The sequence below is a fragment of the Hippichthys cyanospilos genome, chromosome 10, assembly GCF_059441005.1.
Source record: "Hippichthys cyanospilos isolate Australia breed blue-spotted pipefish chromosome 10, RoL_Hcya_1.0, whole genome shotgun sequence".
Classification (NCBI taxonomy): Eukaryota; Metazoa; Chordata; class Actinopteri; order Syngnathiformes; family Syngnathidae; genus Hippichthys; species Hippichthys cyanospilos.
The window spans coordinates 13,192,116-13,212,940 of NC_142378.1; the positions used below are offsets into that span (position 1 = coordinate 13,192,116).

General features: G+C 40.0%; 1 protein-coding gene and 1 long non-coding RNA gene across 6 annotated transcripts; one reads left to right on the plus strand and one right to left on the minus strand.

Moving 5' to 3' along the window:
• Positions 1-121: 121 nt before the first annotated feature.
• On the plus strand, positions 122-8,440 carry ushbp1 (Usher syndrome 1C binding protein 1). 5 transcript variants are annotated; one of them, XM_088424783.1, is made up of 15 exons: positions 122-256; positions 411-464; positions 1,401-1,600; positions 2,042-2,178; positions 2,350-2,513; positions 2,611-2,787; positions 3,230-3,474; positions 4,551-4,691; positions 4,785-4,873; positions 4,975-5,104; positions 5,180-5,405; positions 6,641-6,790; positions 7,570-7,667; positions 7,948-8,070; positions 8,172-8,440. In XM_088424783.1, exons 2-15 carry the CDS (start codon positions 459-461, stop codon positions 8,335-8,337), a joined length of 2,052 nt encoding a protein of 683 aa, XP_088280909.1. In that variant the 5' UTR covers positions 122-256; positions 411-458; the 3' UTR covers positions 8,338-8,440. The 5 variants fall into 5 exon arrangements, with proteins under 5 accessions (XP_088280909.1, XP_088280908.1, XP_088280911.1 ...); XM_088424782.1 differs by lacking the exon at positions 122-256 and having other exon boundaries at positions 318-464; XM_088424785.1 differs by lacking the exon at positions 122-256 and having other exon boundaries at positions 318-464; positions 4,978-5,104.
• On the minus strand, positions 3,211-20,267 carry LOC148417152 (uncharacterized). The gene is made up of 4 exons (XR_015866891.1): positions 20,206-20,267; positions 14,653-14,843; positions 12,008-12,089; positions 3,211-3,445 (listed from the first exon to the last, which is right to left on the minus strand). It is a non-coding gene; the product is annotated as an uncharacterized LOC148417152 (long non-coding RNA).
• Between the last annotated feature and the right edge of the window lie 558 nt (positions 20,268-20,825).

A 20,825-nucleotide genomic window follows, 5' to 3' on the forward strand; every position in this document is an offset into this window, starting at 1 on the left:
CGTGTTAACCAATCCCCCACCGAGTTGTCAAGTACACACACATTGACTTAAAATGGTATGCCTAGTCGCATATAAACAAACGTGCCACCCGCAGGAGCACTATCAACATATTGTGCAAGAGTGGGCAATATATCATTATTCAGAACTATGTACTTAATGTGCAAACATCCTGCGTTCACATGCACCATTGGTCACAGCCTGCTATGAAAATTAAAACTGGACAAAACAGGAAGGGACATCAAGTGACGAGGAATGGGTGGGGATAACTTTCCACTTACTTCATTCATCACACTAAACACTGGTTGGCAGATATGCAGAGAGTGGCTGGCAATCTAATGAACGTTTAATTGTATGAAACAACTGCAGCAACCGAAAAAAAAAAAAAAAAAATCTTACTCTGTGTTTCACAGTGCGAAGGGGATCTACAGCAGAATTTTCACCAGTCCCATCCGTCAATTATGGAGGTAGGTCATGCTCTGTTTGTTTTTCAAATGTGACATGATGTTATGACATGATGTAATACGTCAGATAGCTTCTGAAATAACAATGGCAATGTAATATTGTTCAATTAACCACTGGGAAAACAAGATGTACTGTGGAATATCAATGAACCTATGAACAACTACAGCAAAAATAAATAAATAAATACAATCTCCATTGTAATTATGTTTTTTCTGGTACAGTATGAACATTGTTGCAGCAGAAAGTTGCTTTTTAGTCTTAATTTTCACATTCTTTTACCAACATTTGGACACTTAGATATGAATATTCTACCTGTGTTTCCATGAAAACATGTTAGGTCTTGGAATGTCATCCAGTGCATGTTTGGGATAGTCATGCAGAACAGGAATGCATCCCTATTGTTCTCTCCCTGTATGCATTTGGAATGAGGAATTCAAATATGTCACCAAAAACCTCAGCAAATTAATAAATGTGTTTTGTCTAAGGTATTTATTATAATAGACAGAACTGTGCGTTTTAGCTTAAATGTGGCTGTAATTCTGTACTTTTAGAGACATAGATGATCAAGTAATGTGGTTGATTTTTGTGCACAGTACAAAGTTGTTTGATGCAGAAATATTTGTACAGGCAGGAAGTTGCATACAGGATGTTTTAGTTTCCCCCCTTTCCGTAGCTCAAAACAATAGATGTTCATAACAAATCTGCTTTGAGAGCACCATGGATTTCATCTGAAAAAAAATTGTAAACATTTTTATTGATTCATTCCTAATTACAGGTTATAAAGTAAATGTGTTGGGCAAACTGGAGTTATCATTTCTGTCACATTTGGCATTCTGCCATTTTTATTGTGCATTTGTTCAAGTTCCTGTACAGATAAAAGTAGCTTTGCAATTCAAAATAACATCATTCCTGACTTATCACTAATGTTTTTGCAACAGTTCACCTTGGTCCGATGTGACAGCTTGGACACGGCATCTGTCAGTGACAAGGAGCTGACGACGCGCTTCGACCACAGGAGTCTTTACCCTGAGGTGGAACCTTCACCGGCCGAATTGGCCGAGTGTGAAGCTGAGGTGGGCACGTTGCTCAGCATCATCGCTGAAGTCAACAAAAAGATGGGCTCACTGAAGGCACCAAGGTACCATCAGCGACGTGACATCATAGTGGCAAAGTTTCGCTTGAAAAAATAGGTTCTTTATCTCAATGGAACCGTGTTCTTTTCAATTTCATTAATCATAAATAGCCATGTTATTGTGCTCAGAAATTGTTTCTGCAACTGCACCACACAATGAGATTCAGTGCTACAATAATAGTAATTCCTCTTTAAGAAATTCAACTTTTACAAATGCATTTCTGAACACAAAAAAACCCTCAATATTCTGCACTACCGAACTTATAACTCTAATAACAAAAATCGAACAAAACCTCATACTTTTTTTAAATATAGAATTCTTGTATTGGATACCTGCACAATGAGCTCCAATAGAAGGGCCATTGGAGCTCATTGTGCAGGTATACTGTAGAATAAAGTTTATGTGTGAATAACAGTTGCTTACGGGACAATAATGTTCCTCTGCAGTGAACCAGGTGATTTGAGAGCACCAAGACCAGCCAGCCCTCTGTTTCCTGACCTGCTATCACACAGGCGCGTGAGAGGCATCCCAGAGAAGAGCACTGCCTCTCATATATCATGTGGAGCTTCACTGCCTTACCAAGGTTTCGCTCACACAATCTTTGTCATTTTAAATTTGACAGTAGTACCACAAAAGGTTGCCTGTAGAAATAAAACGACTTGATGAACCAATAAGGCATTAAGGTCAGGTCAGCTTCCTGAATCTTTTTTTTCTTTAATAATTAGCAATCACATCATCACATTTATCCCTCTAGAAGGCAGTAGTGCCATATGGACAGAACTCAAGGGGGCACTGAATGCTGTGGAGGACTCCATCAACTGCAGGAGGTCCTGGGCAGCTCCCATGACGTTTTCTGACCAAGACAAACCCAAAGAGCATCTGAGAGCAGCTCAGGACAGCTGGAGCAAGGCTACTAAGGCATCCACACTGCAACAAAAAAAACCTTAAATGCTTCCAAGTATTTGTGTGTCATTCATTGTTAGCCTGTCTTTTTCATTACTTTTGGTTTCTACAGATTTTGGAGGAGATGGAAAAGGAATTTGGGATTTCTTGTCCAACAGATGTGGCAAAGGAAACATTCCAAGAGGTAATCCTGGAAAAGCGTGTCAACTCTCCTCCGTCACAGGCTCAGCTGGGAGAACTGCAGAGAGTGCACAGCATCGGTCAGGTGGAAGAGCAGGAGAAGATGAAGGTTGTCTTAAGTTTGTTGGACAGTACTATGTGTTTAAGAAAAGTCATACAAGTCTCCAGCGTTACTGTTAGCTGCGAACTACATTACGTATTCAAATGCAGTCGGACATTTAAAACTCAGAAAGGAAATAAGGTCTATCTGTCAAGGTCTACAGTTTGGACACCCTTGTACTAATGCATCATTCTGTCACGCAAAGCAAACTGGAGTAGATCATGGCGATTCTTTGCAAATTGCAAATCTATAGAGTGAAGCAGAAATTGCTGTAAATCAAATCGCTTAGTTTTGAATCAAAAATCAATATTGAATGGAATCATAGACCCCAAAATCAGATTTGAATCATGAGACAGTCAAATATTCTTACACATGATGATAAATGACGCATGTCCCCACAATATTCAATATTTAAATCAGAATTACTAAATGTGAAACTTCTGTTTTCCAGCAGGTTGGTCAACAGAGGGTCTGGAGGTCAGCCATTTGCTCTCCAAACAGACTTTCAGGCAGCACTGGGCCTCATAGTGCAGACCGGGCCACTTGCTCCTTTCCGGGTTCTCCTATGCTCCTCAGGAGAGCTGCAGGAGGCTCATTTTCTTCAGGAGGTGACAGTTCATCACAGAGCTTTCTTACCTCAGGAAGTCCTTGTTCAAGCCCCAATGGCCTGGAGATGGAGACGGAACAGCTGAACAGGTTGCATCTCTTTAGACCTTCTCCAATTACTACTACAGAATGTCCCGAATCAAACCAAATAATACCTGGAACCAAGATGAGCCACAGACTGTATTTTCAAATAGGGCAGTGGTTTATCAGTATACTAAGGTAGGGCTCAAACATTTTTTAAATGAAAGGAAAATGATCAACGTACCTGTACTTAGTTCTGTTTAACTTAATGCACACTCAAACCTTCAAGGGCGATACCCTACTTTCCATTTCCACTACACATGGTCGTTAAAATGTAGGGAGGATTATGCATTATGTTATTGTGCCAAAAGAAATGATTGATGAACAACAAAAAGAGGCTTGAGTCTTTTTTCTTTTTTTTTGAGTTGTAACAATTTGCCTTCTTCTGGCTGTATTTTTCAACCATTAGGTGAAATGGTGCTTTTATCTTTTGTCAATGGCAAATAATTGGAAATGAACATGAAAATAGACCTTCGTCCATCCTCTCAATCGCAGACTTGCTCAAATGGAGGGTGTTCTCGAGCTTAATTTGCTATGGCTTGCTACATTAGCATCTTTGTTGCTCTCATTAGCTGTGGCTGTAGTTGCAGCTGTTTGCTTTGCATCTATGTGGTAGCCTAAACTTGAACTGCTTCTGTGGTAAGCGACTGTCTTACAAATAATGTATGTCACTCAATCTTTACGAAAGATGCGCTCAAAGCATTTTTTTAAGTTACATTTACCATTTATCGGACCGACAACTTTTACATGCTCTTCCACTTTCATGTCTTCCTTCTGCTCTTGAACTTGCTGCCCCCCACTAAAGGAGCCTAGGTTACGCCAAACCAAACGACAGCCAGTCAAGTGTCAGTTTCAAAGTGTGATTGAAATTTGTTTTCCAACCCTTAACATCTCAAGCTCAAGAAACCCAACATAAAAACAGATCGAATGACCATGCAGAAAGCATATAGTTAAACATTAAGTGGTTAATGGATGGATGGATGAACATTTTACCTATGATTGTAAATAATTCATCGTAATTAATCGGTTCATCCGACACCCCTAAGATCAATGTGTCGAATCATTTCACCTGTGCTGTTTTACAGATACATTGATAAGCTGAAGGCCAGGAACGAGCATCTGACTGTTGCTTTGGAGCGAAAGAGGGCAGAGTGTGAGCAAATGAGCGTTACACTTAAAAGGCTTGAGGCCGACTACTCGTCTATCCACTTGGTTCTTCGATATTGGTACACAAATAAAACACACCTGTAACGTGCTTATCACTTGTCAGTGACATAGACTTGTATGATACCTGTCCTGCGGTCTGTGGGTTTTACTAGTGAAGAGTGTGAAGAAGCCTACAGTGAACTTTTGTCACTTTATGACGCTCAAAGGCAAGGAAGCGTTCCTGCACAGATGAATGGAGAAGGTAACTGACCAACACTTTTAGTGATTACTACCTGTGCACCCATGTACACGCGGTGTGTGTGTGTGTGTTTCCCATTCACAAACACCAAATGATGTCCTCAGCAGGAGCCAATAACAAGCTGCAGCCTGGCAGTCCATCGCCTCACAATAGGAATACGACAAGTGAGGAGTTGTCAACCTCCTTCGCAAAAGTCGAGGTCACAGAGGAGATTGAAACACGCACGGTGCAGAGGTGATGTTTTGAAGGACTCTCTGTCACACAAAGTTAATATTAGCTAGTAAATTAATTCAGAATTTCCACCACCAGAACTCCTGAATTGACTGATCGAGAGGTGGCGCTCCGCCAACTCATCGAGAGGCTGAAAGGAGACCGGGCAGTCATTTGCCTCCCAAAAGCTCGTCTACATCAAGCAGAAGTCAAAACAAGCCCAAATGCTGGGCAGAAACTGGGACATTTATCCAAAGATAACACAAAAACTGCTGAAATCAAAAGAGATAAAACGTCTCTGCTCCATGAGCTGATCACAGCCAGGGTAAGAGTCTACAACATCAATGGCATCATCAAATGTAGGAAAGATACATGGATTGACAATTTTTTATCGTTTGAAATTCATTTCAATCTAGTCCCTACAGTTACAGTAAAGATAAAAACAATGCTATAGTCAAGTCAAAAATTATCTTTACAATACTAAATGCTGCATGAAAAATGCGGCAAGTCAAACTTTTCTGACCTAGGACTGTGGCTAACTAGGAAAAGTGTATTCGAATGCATCCATGAACTGGTAGGTTCAAGTTGTAAAGTTGGGGGAAAAAAAGACCTGACTTTACCCACTGACTTCAAGATGACATCACTCTGCAACTCTCCAACATCCATTTAGTTCTTCACACGACATAGCTTGACATTTGCTGACTGCGTGACTTTATTTACTTAAATTTAACAAGGTTGAACAAGGTTGAACAAGGTTTTCAGGAGGTCACAATGCATTGCGATGAAGCAAAACCAGAAACAACTTATCTGAATCATATATTTTTATTTGTTTACATTCATCCCGGCCGCTTTGAGGTTGAATGTGGAGTTGGATACTTCCAAGTTCTGACATTCCTCAAAAGCAGCATACGTTCTATGTGGCCCCACGAGACTAAACACAGTATTCTTAATAATTAATTCACTGCCTGGCCAGTTAAAATGGATTTTTGACTTTTATAGCTGTCCAGTAAAAATGGATCTTTGACTTCTATAGTAAATGGCAGTTCAGCTAGTGAATGTCACATGACCAGCCTCAGAAATAGGTGTTGTGTTGCTACCTGAGCAACTGATGCCATTCGCAGTCATCAGCAAGTGGCAAAATTGCCGCCCCCTGATAGATAAAAGCAATGTTTATGCTAGTGGGCACATCGAAAATATGACTGAATTCAAATGTTTTGACTTGCCTTTAAATTACATGGTAGCACATTGTGTTTGTAGTTAGCATTTCTAACTCACAGATCAGAGCTTCATTAAACGAAACAGTCTAAATATCCTGTGTGAACTTTCCCCATGCTTGAGTGAGTTTTCTCAAAGTGCTCTGGCTTCCTTCCATGTTCCAAGAACACAAATGTAGGGTTATCGAAGAATGGTTGTTTATTTATATGTGCCGGGGTACGCACTGCCTCTCACCATAGTCAGCAAGGCTAGGCTCCAGATAACCTATACCCTAGTTAGGATAAGTCCCTATTGAATTCTCTCAATAAGTGCAGAATATCAGCTAACGGTTTTGCCACTGTTCAGGAAGAGATGTCCGATCTACGTGCTCTGATTCGTCTGAAGGAGAAAGAGCTGAGGTGTCTGGAGTGGAGTGTGGCGGCCCAAAAAGCACAGGCGGCGCGTGTTCCAGAAAACCTCCGAGAGGAGCTAGAGGACTGTCAGATTGAACAACAGGTAGGCCGTAGCGACCACAGCTCCCTTTGGCTTTAACTTTTTCAAGTCGTACAAAGTCAAGGTGAAATGTACAAGAGGGATCAGGACGTTGGTCTTTTGTGGCAGACCCGATTCAAATCTGGGTGTCCCACCTGGGAAATTATACATCTAGCTACCAAAGCAGAGAATCCCTCCAGGCCTAGAGGGATATTTTGGTCAAACAAGGTCTTTAGATTAGATCTTCTCTTCACACTTCTGCCACTAGCTGTCAAAGGACAAGGACGTTGCAGAAAACATCTTAATATATATTAGGAGCAAAAATATTAGGTGACATTTTTACATAGGGTGTGATTTCAGTCATTGCAGGCTTCCCTTGTTAATCGTCGGGGTTCCATTCCCAAAAATACCCGCAGTGGCTGAACTCTGTGGGGGATTTTTTTATTTTATTTATTCCTATTGTTCCCTTTTTTTAGGTTCTTTCTTTTGGTTAAAATATAAATACATAATATCAATATTTCTTTGGCCTGGTCTTAGAAAGAAAAATATTTGGGTAAACCTGCAACAGATATTCAATGGTCTTTAATGAAAATCCATGTCGTAGGGATTGAGGTTAAATAAAATGCCTTTTTTTAACTGGTCTGACTAGAAAGATTAGAAGAAAAATAGTGACGTATATCTGCAATAAAAAAAAGTTATGGTCATATATGAAAATCTGTGATAGAGCGAATCTGCAAAAATCAAACCACTTTGTAGCACAGGAACACTGTACAAGTTTAACTTTTTTTTTTTTAACTTTTCAGAAGCGCTGTGAGAATGTCGATAAAGTGTGCAGTGATGGTGACACACCTGGCCTCAGGACGAGGCCGATAATGAAAGAACTGCAGGCGTTACTTCAGAGGTGAGGTGTTCAATCATAAACAAACAGCCTAGATTCTACAAGATGTCACAGGTGTCAAAGTCAAGTCCCAGGGGCCAGATCCGGGCCACCATATAATTTTATGTGGTCCACTTCCATTACTCCTCCAAAAATTTGTACCAAAATTTTAAATGGTCATGTGCGATCATGAGGTTGAGATTTATTTTTTTACACTTTCAATGGAAATATGAATATCCTATGATTTTGAAAAAAAAGTTCAGCATTGAAAATGCCGCAATTTATCTTCTCTTTGGCTTTTCAGAGAACAAGCCCTAAAGAAGCGATTGGCCTTAGTTCACGACTCACTGAATGCAGCGCTCCCAGACAGCGCCTCCAACAGTAGGGATGGTGATGAGCATATTGCACGGATTGCGCAAGCTCACAGGTACAGGTAGTCTGAATTCCTGCCCAAAGTAGCAAAATTAAGCCCAGATTTGTCATTGTTCATGGATGACACAGAAAGTTTTTGCATCGTCATCATTGCAGTAAGGCCTTGAGCTCGTACCGACACATCCGCCGAAAGTACAGGGAGCAAGTGTGGAAGCTGGAGCAGAAACTAGCAGCCATGATGGAGAATGAGCACATCCAGAATGAAACGTCAAAGGCGGTGGGGGAAGATTCAGAATGGAGGAAGGAGGAGACTGTTCTTTGAGCCAATTATGTGTCACAGAGACAAACTAAGTGAACGCCTTAATGATGTTTACTTCAAGTCATGCTTGTATCATTTGTGTCCAATAAAAATACTGTATTTCAAACTTGGAGTTGTTGTCGGTTGAAATGATGTGTATGCTTAACAGCAAGATATTTAAAATACTTAGGGATGCAACTAATGATTAATAGTCGATTAATCTAGAGACCTTTAGAGATTCTAGTATAAGAAGGCCATAGGTGTGTCAAACCTACGTCAAGCGAGTTGGGTCTGGTCTGCAAGAAGGTTTAATCAAGCCTGGAAGGTGATTTGGCATGGCTTAGTGGTAGAGTGGTCGTCTCCCAGCCGAAAGGCCGTGGGTTCGATCCCTCGACCATCAAGACCATGTCTAAGTGTCCTTGAGCAAGACACTGAACCTCCAGTTGTTCCTGATGTCGGTCATCAGTAAGTAAATGACTAGTTAGTGTAAAGCGCTTCGAGTACCTAAGGTAGAAAAGCGCTATACTGTATAAGTTCAAGTCCATTTCATGATGCTTTAAAAAAAAAAAAAAAAGAAAGAGACCAAACCCATTAAAAATCCTAGTTTTACAAGCAACGCCCGGATGAGCACGACAACTTATAAAGAAAATTGACCACTTGCCAGCCTTATTCAAAATAGCTTGCTTATCATTTCAGCGATAGAAAGTGGAACTATATTATCGTAAGTATTAGCATCTAGCTTTGTTGTACTACTGCTTAGATCAGATGACATTCTTTCGTCGCTCCAAAGAGGTTCACCAAGGGAGGAGGTTACCATCTGAGCCATAACCAGACATTCGGCTTTGGTTCGTGTTGAATGATAAATAAAATAATAATCTTGTATATCTTTTTAAATTTGCTTGGTTTGCAGCTCAGCAGTTAGCCCACATGACTCGTTTTTGTGAGTTTTCAACTTCATCTGTCATACTTGTCATTAGGTGGATGCCGCCCCCTCGCCCCCTCTCCAAAATGAGACACATTTTATTCAGATTAAACGGCTCTAGAAAATGGATGGATGGATAATTGTCTTAGCACTGCACTGTACTCCTTGAAAAGAAGTTGCAGTTTAACAAGAGAACGTTAGTCCTTTTATTAAGAAACCAGGAAACTTCTAAAATTGCGTAATACGTTTCCTTTATCCGGCTTTCGGCTCGCCATTATTGCGCCTTTGTGTCCTTCCTTCCCACATTCAATCTCCAAGTCATCTCTCAATCATCTCGCCCCCTCCCGTCCGGCCGACCTTGTGCCCCGCCCCATCCAAAAAGGTCAGCGGCAGCTGTGGATGGCGGTCAGGAGGTTAAGGCAAAGGTTGAGTGTCACGCCCGCAGGGTCACAGTGATGCCTGGCTGTTGTGTTGCCCTGTGAATTGAGGCTTGACAGTGGCAGACGAGGTGGCGAGTCCCTGGCGCCCTGACTCTTGGCCGGACCGCCGTTTCCCGAGCAAAGGTCGTGGTAAAGGCCTCGTCCTTCCCGCTGCCCCCATACGCACCAGATCCTTGTCGCTATTGTTGTAATCGCTTTCATTAGAGCAGCTGATGCAATTGTCCTTCATTGTGGGCCCGGTCTTGAAGAACTGTGTCCAACGTTTAAGTTCATCAAAGGTTTTTGGAGATTGCGCCACGGTCGTAACCTCTGCTTGACTCTTCTTGAACGAAAAGTGGAAACATGCGCTTGACCTTTAATCATTTGCGAATGGACGGTGTTTGCAACCATACTGGCGTCATATTAGCTTGGAGAGAGAACCTGCAGTCAGACTCAGAGAAGCTGTTTTACTGGTTTTGGAAAAGATTCAATCAAGGCAATATGATGGTTAGCGTTGTGTATGTGTATTTTCAATGTGATACTGAACTCGACGCTATTTTGCTGTTTTAGCTACCAGATCACGAAACGTTTTATATTTAGATACTGTAGACACACCCAAATACAAGGATATTTCATTTAATAATGAAAAGTACGAGGATAGCAAGATATTAGTTTATACTTGCTCCTACGTCTTTTTAAACATGTGTAAGCAGGTAAGCCGTTACCAATGTTGTCTAGTTTAGTTGTGGTGGCCACGCTATCACATGCACGGGTCGTAGGTCACAGTGACTTTTGTCGACAGCATTATCTGGACACTTAACACTGAGTGCACTTGCCTCTTACTATCTGGCTCTCATTCATGTTTACTTTGTTCCAACAACTGTCCATAGAGGGCTAACTCTGTTGCTGTGTCCCACGATAGACACGCTCATGTTTTATGATTTTGACAGAACTGCCAGATATGTTCTAATTATTATTGTTATTATTATTGTATTACTTGTGCCCTATATGTCCCAGGCCTGTGATCTTCCTGTTCAACTACAAGATTTATAAACACACCTTTTCGCTTACATGGACCCTATCGAATTAGTTTCCTCTTCCATGTCTAGGTCTGCACCCACTGCGCACTGATTGTAAACAAACCTTATCTTACCATGCTATTATTTATGCTATTATTTTGAAAATGTTCTCGCCAGCCAGCTTGAGTAGTCTTTCTGCTGCAACTGTTGATCCTGACTTCCAATACAAATGACACAATGTTGTTCTGAAATCATATTCAATCACCAATTCAGGGCTCGAACAACCAACTTCATTACGTTGACATTGACAAACGACACTTGTTGTCAGTGTTTACCGTTATTGGTACGTCCAGCATACATTAGCTGCTAGTAAGGGATGCTTAAGTGCTCCATATGTGTATGCTTTCATGATAGATGTAAATGGCCGTTCCTACTGATGACATTTCAATTCAACACAATTGTGCTGTCAGTAAACAAATTCGTCTTTTAGACCACAACTAATGGGGAGAGATTGAGAGTCTGAAATGTAATGTTTCTAGAGAAAAATAATCTGCTGAAAAGCACAGTTTAATTTATAGTTTAAAAAAATGTTGATCATCAAAAATATATGAAACCTGTGGTCATTGATTGAGGAGTTTGCATGTTCTTTCCATGCCTGTGTGGGTTTCCTCTCACAATCCAAAAACAGGCATGGTTACTTTAGTGAGCATTCTAAATTGTTCTTAGGTGAGATTGTGAGTTTGCGACTGGATGCCAACCAGGTTAGAGACCCTCAAAGATCATTGGTCATAATGGATGGATGAATAGACGGATGGATGTATATAATTATTTTCCAACAAGCAGAAAAAAATGTTGGTTTTTTTATTCAAATGGGGGTTAAGAAGTGGTATGCATTAGGGACTTGAAGCTTGATATTCTTTAGTTATTACAGGTTGCAGAAATTAATTTGGCTTGACGTTCAGTAATGTTGAATATATTATGTATTGTGAAGTTATTCGGCACGTGTGGCCTTCCTTGAAAATGCACCGCAAGCTTTTTTTTTTTAGCAGGAAGCCTCCAAGTCTGCAGTTTTTCAGTTCCTGGGGAAAATATTCCAACCACTCCAACAACTGAGGCTGTCACTGAGCGCTGTGTGGGGGTGGATGCCATTGCGCCTTCAAACACACACGCATACACACACACGCACACGCGAGAGTGCAGTGACTCAGGGGTTTTAGGTCAATTCATTTACTCTGCATCCGTTCCTCATTTTAATAAGTTGACCCTCTGTAATCTGTGTAAAGGGATCACAGCCGTTGCCCTCATCCCTTTCTCCCCTAAAGCCATTAGCTCACCTGTCACAGCTCCATAGCCGCCCTCCGCTTCTCCTCCTCCTTCTCCCTTCACCTCTCTCTGATCACCACTGAGATGACACTCCTGGGCCAATGGCACCAACGGAGAGGTCAGCGAGGTGATGAAGAACAGGGCAAAAGATTTCAACTCAATCAAATGTGCTTTAACATCTGCTCACATAATCACAACAAACAACGCTGAGCCACAGGCTGCCGAGCACCGGCGGCTTGTTGCGCAACACTGGACTCAAATATACACTATGTAATCCTCATCACAAGGAATTTCAAAGAGTATTGCCTTTAACATGAGCATAATGAAAGTGAATGGAATGCCTCTAGCAATTTGCACGCATATAATACGTCTGAAATAGCATCTGCACAAATCAGGAGGGAATATTGGGCCGGATGAGGGAAAACATAAGGAGTTTTTATTTCAGTTATTTTTCGATAGTTTGGTTTAATGGCATATTTTGACAGCATTATTATTAATTACTAATGTAATGCTGTTGTATTATCACTTTCGTTTTTTTTTCTGCTTGTGCCAGTGGCATTTATCAACAGGAATGATTCAATGAATCAATGAACCATCCTGTGCATCCACCTGTTGCCATTTTTACAATAGGATAAGTCATGACTTTCTGAAGAGATCATTGAATTTGACTCAATTATACAGTCTTAGGTTTCACACCATGTAAGAATATTTGAGACTTAATTTTCTGGTGTCAATCAGTCGCTTTGGCTCCACAGAATGGAATACACTGATCTAAGCCTTACATTTCCAAACAAAAGCTCAAAGTAATGAACTAACTCTTGTGTGGTGCACATACAGACTATGAACTGTCATAATTCACAACCACTAGAGATAGAGTGGCCTACATAACCTGCTTATAGGACATAGATGCACACAGTTTTGTTGTTGTTTTTTTGCAACAAAGTCTAACAATTTATTCGAAAAGATACAAATAAGTAGTGTTTCACCGGCATACCTTCAACATTCATTTTGAACGTATTTACATCCAAATCTGGTAAATGGCGCAGGAGTCATGATGATTTGTGTATAAGCCTCCTTGGTGACCGGCTAGCTGCATTCCAGCATCACATATCCTCAGCTTAAGCTAAGTTTTTGTGATGATCAAAACCCTTCAATCACTTCAGCCAACTTGGCAGGTTTGTGTACCACAATGCTGCAGTGGCGATATTACGATATTACTCGTCAAGAGGTAGTGTATGATGCTGACATTATTATGAATTCAAATTGAGAAACCTGTGAGGCAGGATATGTCCCAAATCCTCCGATTTTAGCCTCACAGTGGTAAATTTGTCTTTTCTGTAGTCCATTAAGGAAGTAGGCTAATCATCTTTTGTCTTTGTTCAAAACAATATTTTTAAAATTAGCTGATGTTGCTTTTAGTATGTGAAAACGCTAACCGAACCAGTAATTGAATGTTTCGAAAAGCTTGGTGAGAACATCATCACCTCTTGTATGACGTTGCTTAGTTGCTTGATTTTAATCACTAAACAATACCAAATAAACAATAATAGTTTATTAATAAAGACTACCGTAATTCATTTTAAAATTAATTGGTTAATACAGGAAAAATGCCTATTTAATATACTTTTATTATATTTTTATCTGATTAATTGATAGAATATTTAAGAGAATCATGATTTCAAAAAATATTAGTCATAGTTCTACTTGTAAGATTCCATTACTACAGTTAAAATGTTATAAACACACAAATTTTCTAACTCTGATTTTTTTTAACTGTTCAAACAATAGTATGCTGTTAACAATTTAGCATTTTACTGTTATGTATTTTTTTTAAGCATTTAACCATTTTCAAACAACAATAACTGATATGTGGAAAACAGTTTTTTAATGATACACTTTAAAGAAAAACAACATTTCATTTGAAAATACAATTGATTGCTAGAATATTCCGTGAAATAATTCAATTATAAAATTATTCAATAATGACAGACTAGTATATATACTTCTGTTTGTGTTGTACCCCAGGAAGTACACAAAGAAAAAACAACAAACATTTGGCTTTACTTAATTAAAACGTGTTAAACTAATATAATCTATTTGATTATTTTCGAGGAAAATAGGAGGAACATTGCATCAGTTCAATCACAATTTAACCATATACAAACAGGAATAAAGTACACTTTTTTTTTTTAGTTACAGATGACTAATGCGAATTAAAAATCTATGTTGAATTTGTTGTATGAGAGAGAGGGAACAAGTTGTCATTTAGTGCGATTTGAAACAAACATAAGATCAACGTCAAGAGCGGGAGCGGCAGCAGATGAGATGAGCTAATGAGGTTAGTTGGCAGCTTGTGGCCGTTAGATTACAGCACTAAGGTGTTTACAGAAGAAAGACGACGAGGGGTGGGGCTTCCCTCTAATCCTGTTAGAGCATTTGAGTCATCTTCACTGAGCAGATTAGGTTCATAGTATAGTCCTAAGAACCCTTATTTGACCTCTAGCCAATGTCTAGGGCACACTGACAGAGCAGATTGGTGAAAGATTTACAAAAGCGAGAAGTCAAGAGCTTGACAAAGTGTTGTGGCTGCACTGAGTGTTAGTTTAATGCCCCGTCTGAAAAAAAAAAGGTTGACAGTCTCTCTACTGGATTATACCTGTACGCTGACAGCCAGTCAGCCTGTGGTATTCATTATAAACCCAGGTGGTTGGGGGTGCTTGTTGGCTAGGTGGGTGGCGGACCGCTCCGCGTCCTGGTCGCGTCCTATAAACCGGGTCCTCCCTGGGCCGAGCACCCTGGTCCACCCTTCCCTCTTGAGTGGGGGAAGTTTAGTCTATCCTCCTTGGCCTGCACATATGAATCCCAAGAAAAATTTCCACAAATTAGAATTAGAGATGTCACAATTAATTAATCAACAACTAATCAACTATCAAAAGAATGAACAACTTTTTCAACAAATGAGTAATTCTTTTGAGCCATTGTTCAACTGTAAATTAAGGCTAGGGAAAAAAGTCGACCAAGTTGGGTAATTCGACTTTAAAAATAGGCCTGCTGAAAATATCATAATTTAAAGATATTATTACATGTGTGATTGACATGTAACATTTTGTAGGTGTGAACTAAATTGAAATTAGTATGAAAATGGCAATCACTAGTGCACTAATGCTAACTGTGATTGCTAACAGTTTAGTGTAGGCAAATTTTGTTGATCTAAAAATCCATGTGTGGAAGATAATAAACAATAATTTTTTATATCCACTCACTTCAACCTGACACACTGAACCTTTAGGAACCTTTAGGTTTTGATCATACAAAGGTTAAGAACCACTGAAATACTGTAAGTATAATACAGGAGGGGGGGGGGGGGGGGGGGGGGGCGATTTTTTAATGATTCAATAATCAATACGATAATCCTTTGAAAAAGATTTGATTGCAACAGGCCTTCTTAAAACTGTTCAAATTCTCTGAATTCACCCCTTTCAACAGAAAGTATTCATAGAAATATCCAATCATAGCCTAGTTTGCAAATGTCACATGACCTAACTCAGTAAACAGGTGAGCTGTGATTGTTAAGTACAAGATCCCCGAGCAACTGCAATGTCATTTTCAGTCGACAGTAAAATGACTGCCATCCCTCTGCCACAGATAAAAATGGAAAGAAGAGGTGCTGTTAAGCAATGTTTTACATTTATTATTTTTTTTTAAGAATGAATTGAGGGGCCAGTCCAAGTGTGATGCGGCCCGGGGCCGGCAGGTGCTTATTATTGCTCTACTGTGTCAGAAGGGATAAAGTCATTTGCTCCATGACATATTTATTCTCTGGCAAAAGAAATCCCATCAATTAAGCAAATCCACAGACAATGGCTTGTTACCTTGTTCACGGCCACCTCAAGGCAACTGATTTGAATGACAAGGACACACACTAAATGGGAACTTTCCCACCACTTCCAGCAGGTCCCGGGTGTGGAGCAGGCACGCTATTGATTGGACTCTGTGAGTTGCTCGGCGCTCACCCCGGCAGATGTTTTTTGGCAGGTCCCTTTGCTCTGCTCATTCTCAATTGCTCCGTCATTCAGTCGAGGTCAAAGGCCCGTGTTTGGAGGGCGGTGTGAGGGGGCGAGAGAGCATGATGAAAAACAGAGAGAGAGAGCTGCAGGGGCTAATGAGGAAGGAAAAGGGAGTCATGTGCTTGCGCTAGTACGTGTAAAATTACTTATGTGAGTTAAAGGGCAATCAAACTCTACTTACACACTCCAAAATCTACCAATATTCTCTGCATTACTTGCTCTTATAATAGCATAAAGACGTCGCACAAACGATGATTGTGTGATCATCACATGCTACGTGTCCCCAACTCCACCCCAAACCAAAGAACACACTCTTCCTGCCGCACTGCTTCATTGCCACATGTTGACCTCTGCTCTTGTAACCTTGCTCACCAGAGGGTTTGAACACGTTCACACACACACACACACACACACACACACACACACACACACACACACACACACACACACACACACAAGTGGGTATATATATCTCAGTGGAGACATTTTCTAGGTCCTAATGCTAACCTTAACCATCACAAGAGATTTCCTAGACCTTAGCCTCACCTCAACTAAAATTCAATTCAAAAATAAAAGCAAGTCTTGACGCTCAAAAAGAGGTGCAACAAAATGGTCCACATAAGTGCAAGAGGTCCCCACAAAGACACTAAAACTTGGAATTTGATCCCTACCATGTGAACAAAAACAAGGACACACACGCACACACACACGCATGTGCGCACACACAAATGCCGCACACGCAACGCTAGCATGTGCAAATGTTTTCGGACGCTTGATCATCAAAAGGGCTTTTGTGTTCTCATCAAGATAATATTGGTGCTCCCAGCAAAGACAGTGTGACTACCCACAGGCCATCAACTGGTTGAACCCGAACAGTATGAATGTGTGTTGTGAAGCTAGTGTGCGTGTGCGCGCGTATGCATGCGTACTCAGGTAAGTGCTGCCTGCCGCCGTTTTGTGAACTCCTGACTGAGTTAAGAATGCGAAGACTCCACAAAAGTTGACTTCATGCTGAGAGCTGCTGCATTCCTGACCCGCAGTTCAAAGGGCACACACCAAACACCACTCTTACATAGTTAATATTGCTTTATGACCAACTAGGGAATGAACACAAACCGACATTTGTTTGACTGCTGCACTAACACATAACCCAAAGCTCAAACGAATGCATAATAGGTTTGATGTTGGAGACAGTTAAAAAACAATCAACAAAACATTATAAAAACAAACAAAAAAACAATACAGGAGAAAATATGAACTTTTCAACTGTTATCTCACATAACTAATCTTAAAAACATGAGTCGATGGTCCCGCAGCATAGCGACACTTAAGCCAAATTTGAGCCATTTCTGTCCCTTAATTGCGATAAAAGTCAGGAAAGACCAGATTCTCGAATGTCGCTGAAAGATTATCCTGGGTGATTATCCTGTAGTGTGTAATGTTTTAAGAGTGATTATTCCTCCTTAATCTGCTCGGAAAACAGTTGGGGCTGACAATCATAAATGTTAAATTGATCAACTTTCCGCTTGCAAATCCTTTTGTGCGTGGTCAACGCCTTGTTCGGTCCGTGGTTGCCAAGCACAAATAATGTACGCAACCTGCTTGTTTTGAGTGTTTGTTTACTAAGTCAAAAACGCGAAGAAGAATTTGCAACTTGCACCATGCTTTTATATATATATATATATATATATATATATATATATAGATAGATAGATAGATAGATAGATAGATAGATAGATAGATAGATAGATAGATAGATAGATAAATAGATAGATAGATAGATAGATAGATAGATAGATAGATAGATAGATAGATAGATAGATAGATAGATAGATAGATAGATAGATAGATAGATAGATAGATAGATAGATAGATAGATAGATAGATAGATAGATAGATTTTCAAATTAAAAAAATGTGACACTGCAATATTGCTGAGGATGAAATATGCAGTAAATTCTCACCAGGAACTATTACACAAATTTAATCACTGGTCAATCTGGTGACTGCTGGTTGTGTTGTTTCTTTGGTTATGCCTAATTGATATCTTCAGTGCACTCACTATTGTGTTTAAACTTTTTTATTCAGTATGCAGTATCAATGACGTAAAATGGGCTTCTCCTGCCCCTGACATGTGGCTGTTTTGTCAAATAAATTAAAAAATGTATCAATGTAGCAGCTACAATATGCTCACGGACAAGTCATTGCTGTTTGGTTCATGGAATATTTCTATAGGTGTTTGCAATGTCCTATTGTGTGAGTGGCCATAGAACGCACCTTCAGTCAACCGCCTAACACAAGTGAAAACAGTCCTTACTTTCTTTTGCTTATCTATTTTTTTAAACCCTGCTCATAAAACTGTAAATAAATCGTCGCAAAATACCCATGTTGGTCCCATGTTCAAACCATGCTGCCAGAAAGACTAGTTCTACTTTCAGTATGACATAAACCAGAATTGAGAAAGTAACTAGGCTGGAAAATAAGAACTCAATTTTTAAAAGGTAAATATGTGACTGACATACACACAGCCCAAAAAAGGTAGGACAAAAGAGTACAGTGGTCAAAATAAAGCAGTAATCAGGAGAAATGGCTAAAGCAGGTATTGTCACAGCGAACCCGGGATGTCTGGTCAAACGGCATCTGCGTTAAACCCACTTGAGCAGAGGCATTTCTTTCTGATCTTCATAACAAATACATTCAAAGGTGAATATGGCACACAGTCCGTGCTGCCTGGTACACAGCAGCTTATAAGACAACACTAATTCAGTTCGCAGCTTAGCTCGGCCCCCGATAACCTCTCCTCTAAACAAAAGGTCTACCCATGCACAATGAGTCTCGCTGTGACAGATGTAGGTTAAAGTTACCTTATGTTCACTGTCCAAAACCTTAATCAAGTTTAGCCTTGTTGAAGGAAAAACTACACCATGTTGTGTCAGCTTTACTTTTTAATGGGAATTCTTTTAACTGGAATGTTCCAATGAAGGGAAAATGTTTCCCCTTTCAGGCAACATTACTGCACAGCTATATGATGAGAAAACTTTTCTTTGAAGCTAAATGAATGTCTGTTTACAGATTTATTGGAACCAATAATTACACTAAAGCATTATTTTTTCTTAAATCGTGTCAATTCATTATTTAATCTCTAACCTAATCCTTTCTGTATGTCCTTATATATCCTTTCTGTACATGTGTTTTTATAAATCAGCCTTCTGGCTCAATCGCACCCTGAAATGGACACTGATTGGCTGTCATTGCGTTTGCCATTTCCTGATAGGCTGCTGTTGTGGGTGGGAGGGCAGAGGGAAGATGTAAAAATGGAAGAGCATGTGAAAGTTGTCGGTCCATTCAATGGTAAATTTATCTTTCGAAAAACGAACTGATGACACCTTTGCTAAAAGTAAAGTGAAATACATTATTTCCAAGTAGGAGATTGCTGATCGCAGAAGAAGCCCAAGTTGAGTCTAATACATAAATGCAAAGTACCCAGCTGCAACTGCAGTCAGCTGGTGATAGCAACAAAGTCGCTAATTTAGCAAGCCATCGCAAAGCTCTTTGCCAAACGAAACCCAAGAACACCCCACATTTGAGCAAGTCTTTAACAGACATGATGGACAATGTTTTATTTGACTGTTATTTTCTGTTTTCATTGACAAAATAAAACGGTACGATTCTCTCTGATGGTTAAAGCAAATCGGACTAGTCTCAAATACAGTAATACGGAAATGGAGACAATTGTATCTGTCAAAGCCAGAAATTAAGTGACTGAAGCCACTTTTATATTGTTGTATATCATTCTTTTGCTCTACCACTATGGTACAATGTCTGTCTATCAAACATTTTGGGGTGAGATTAAAAAGAGATTAGTCAAATCAATTTTATAGATCTTAATGAATGAATCTCTATTCGTTTTAACCTATCAATAGCACTTTTTTTTTTTTTTTTTGCATTTGGTTAGCTTAGTAGTAGCATAGTGGAAAAAAGATAAGTTTGATAGTTGATGATAGTTTATCATGTCATGGATGATTGTGAATCTTGAAAAACATGACAAAAAAACCCAATCATATTGTGACAGTAATTTCAAAATAAATAGTATTAGACGAATGATTCGTAATGTTTGCAGGTTCTTCTTCATATTGTACTCACATAACACTCGGAAATAAGAGATGCCCAAAAATCTCTGATCTACTGCCGAAACGACATACTGTATAGTTTCCATGAGATGAGTTTCTGATACTGCGGATGCTTTGTGTTCTAAATAGTCACATAATCTGCTTTGATTTCTATTATTTATAGGTATGAAAAGCCAAACATGATCAAATAACATCTTGTGATTTGGTTACATAGCGGAAAATCCGCCGCGTGCAAACCTTGACCTTTGCCTTTTTCCATCATAGTTTGCTTCCTCAAGTAAAATAGTTCATGTGACAACACTTGAGGAACTCGTGTGCATCGGCGCTGCGTGCGCAGGCAGGGCGTGTAGGGGGCCTTCCAGCCCCCTCGCGCAGAGGCATAAGAGTGAGTGTGAGCAGCAGGTGTGAAAAGGAGCCGCGGCCTTATCGTATAACCTTTTCACAAGTCGCACTACAACAACAACAGGCCCTCCCTGATATTATTGGTTCAACAATGTCGCAGGAAGTCTTGAGGATTAGAGTGGAGTGGGGAACATGAGTACGGGTGCCATACGCTCGGTGTGACGAGGCCTCCCCCCCCCCTCTTTGTCTTGCGGCAGTGTCGGGGTTAACTCCTCCTGCTCCCTCCATGGC

What these genes read in the sequence shown, in the direction of transcription:
- ushbp1 (XM_088424783.1), top strand. An exon ending in ATGAGCTGATCACAGCCAGG is followed by an intron (nt 5,406 to 6,640) that starts GTAAGAGTCTAC and finishes GCCACTGTTCAG; the next exon opens with GAAGAGATGTCCGATCTACG. An exon ending in ACTGTCAGATTGAACAACAG is followed by an intron (nt 6,791 to 7,569) that starts GTAGGCCGTAGC and finishes TTAACTTTTCAG; the next exon opens with AAGCGCTGTGAGAATGTCGA.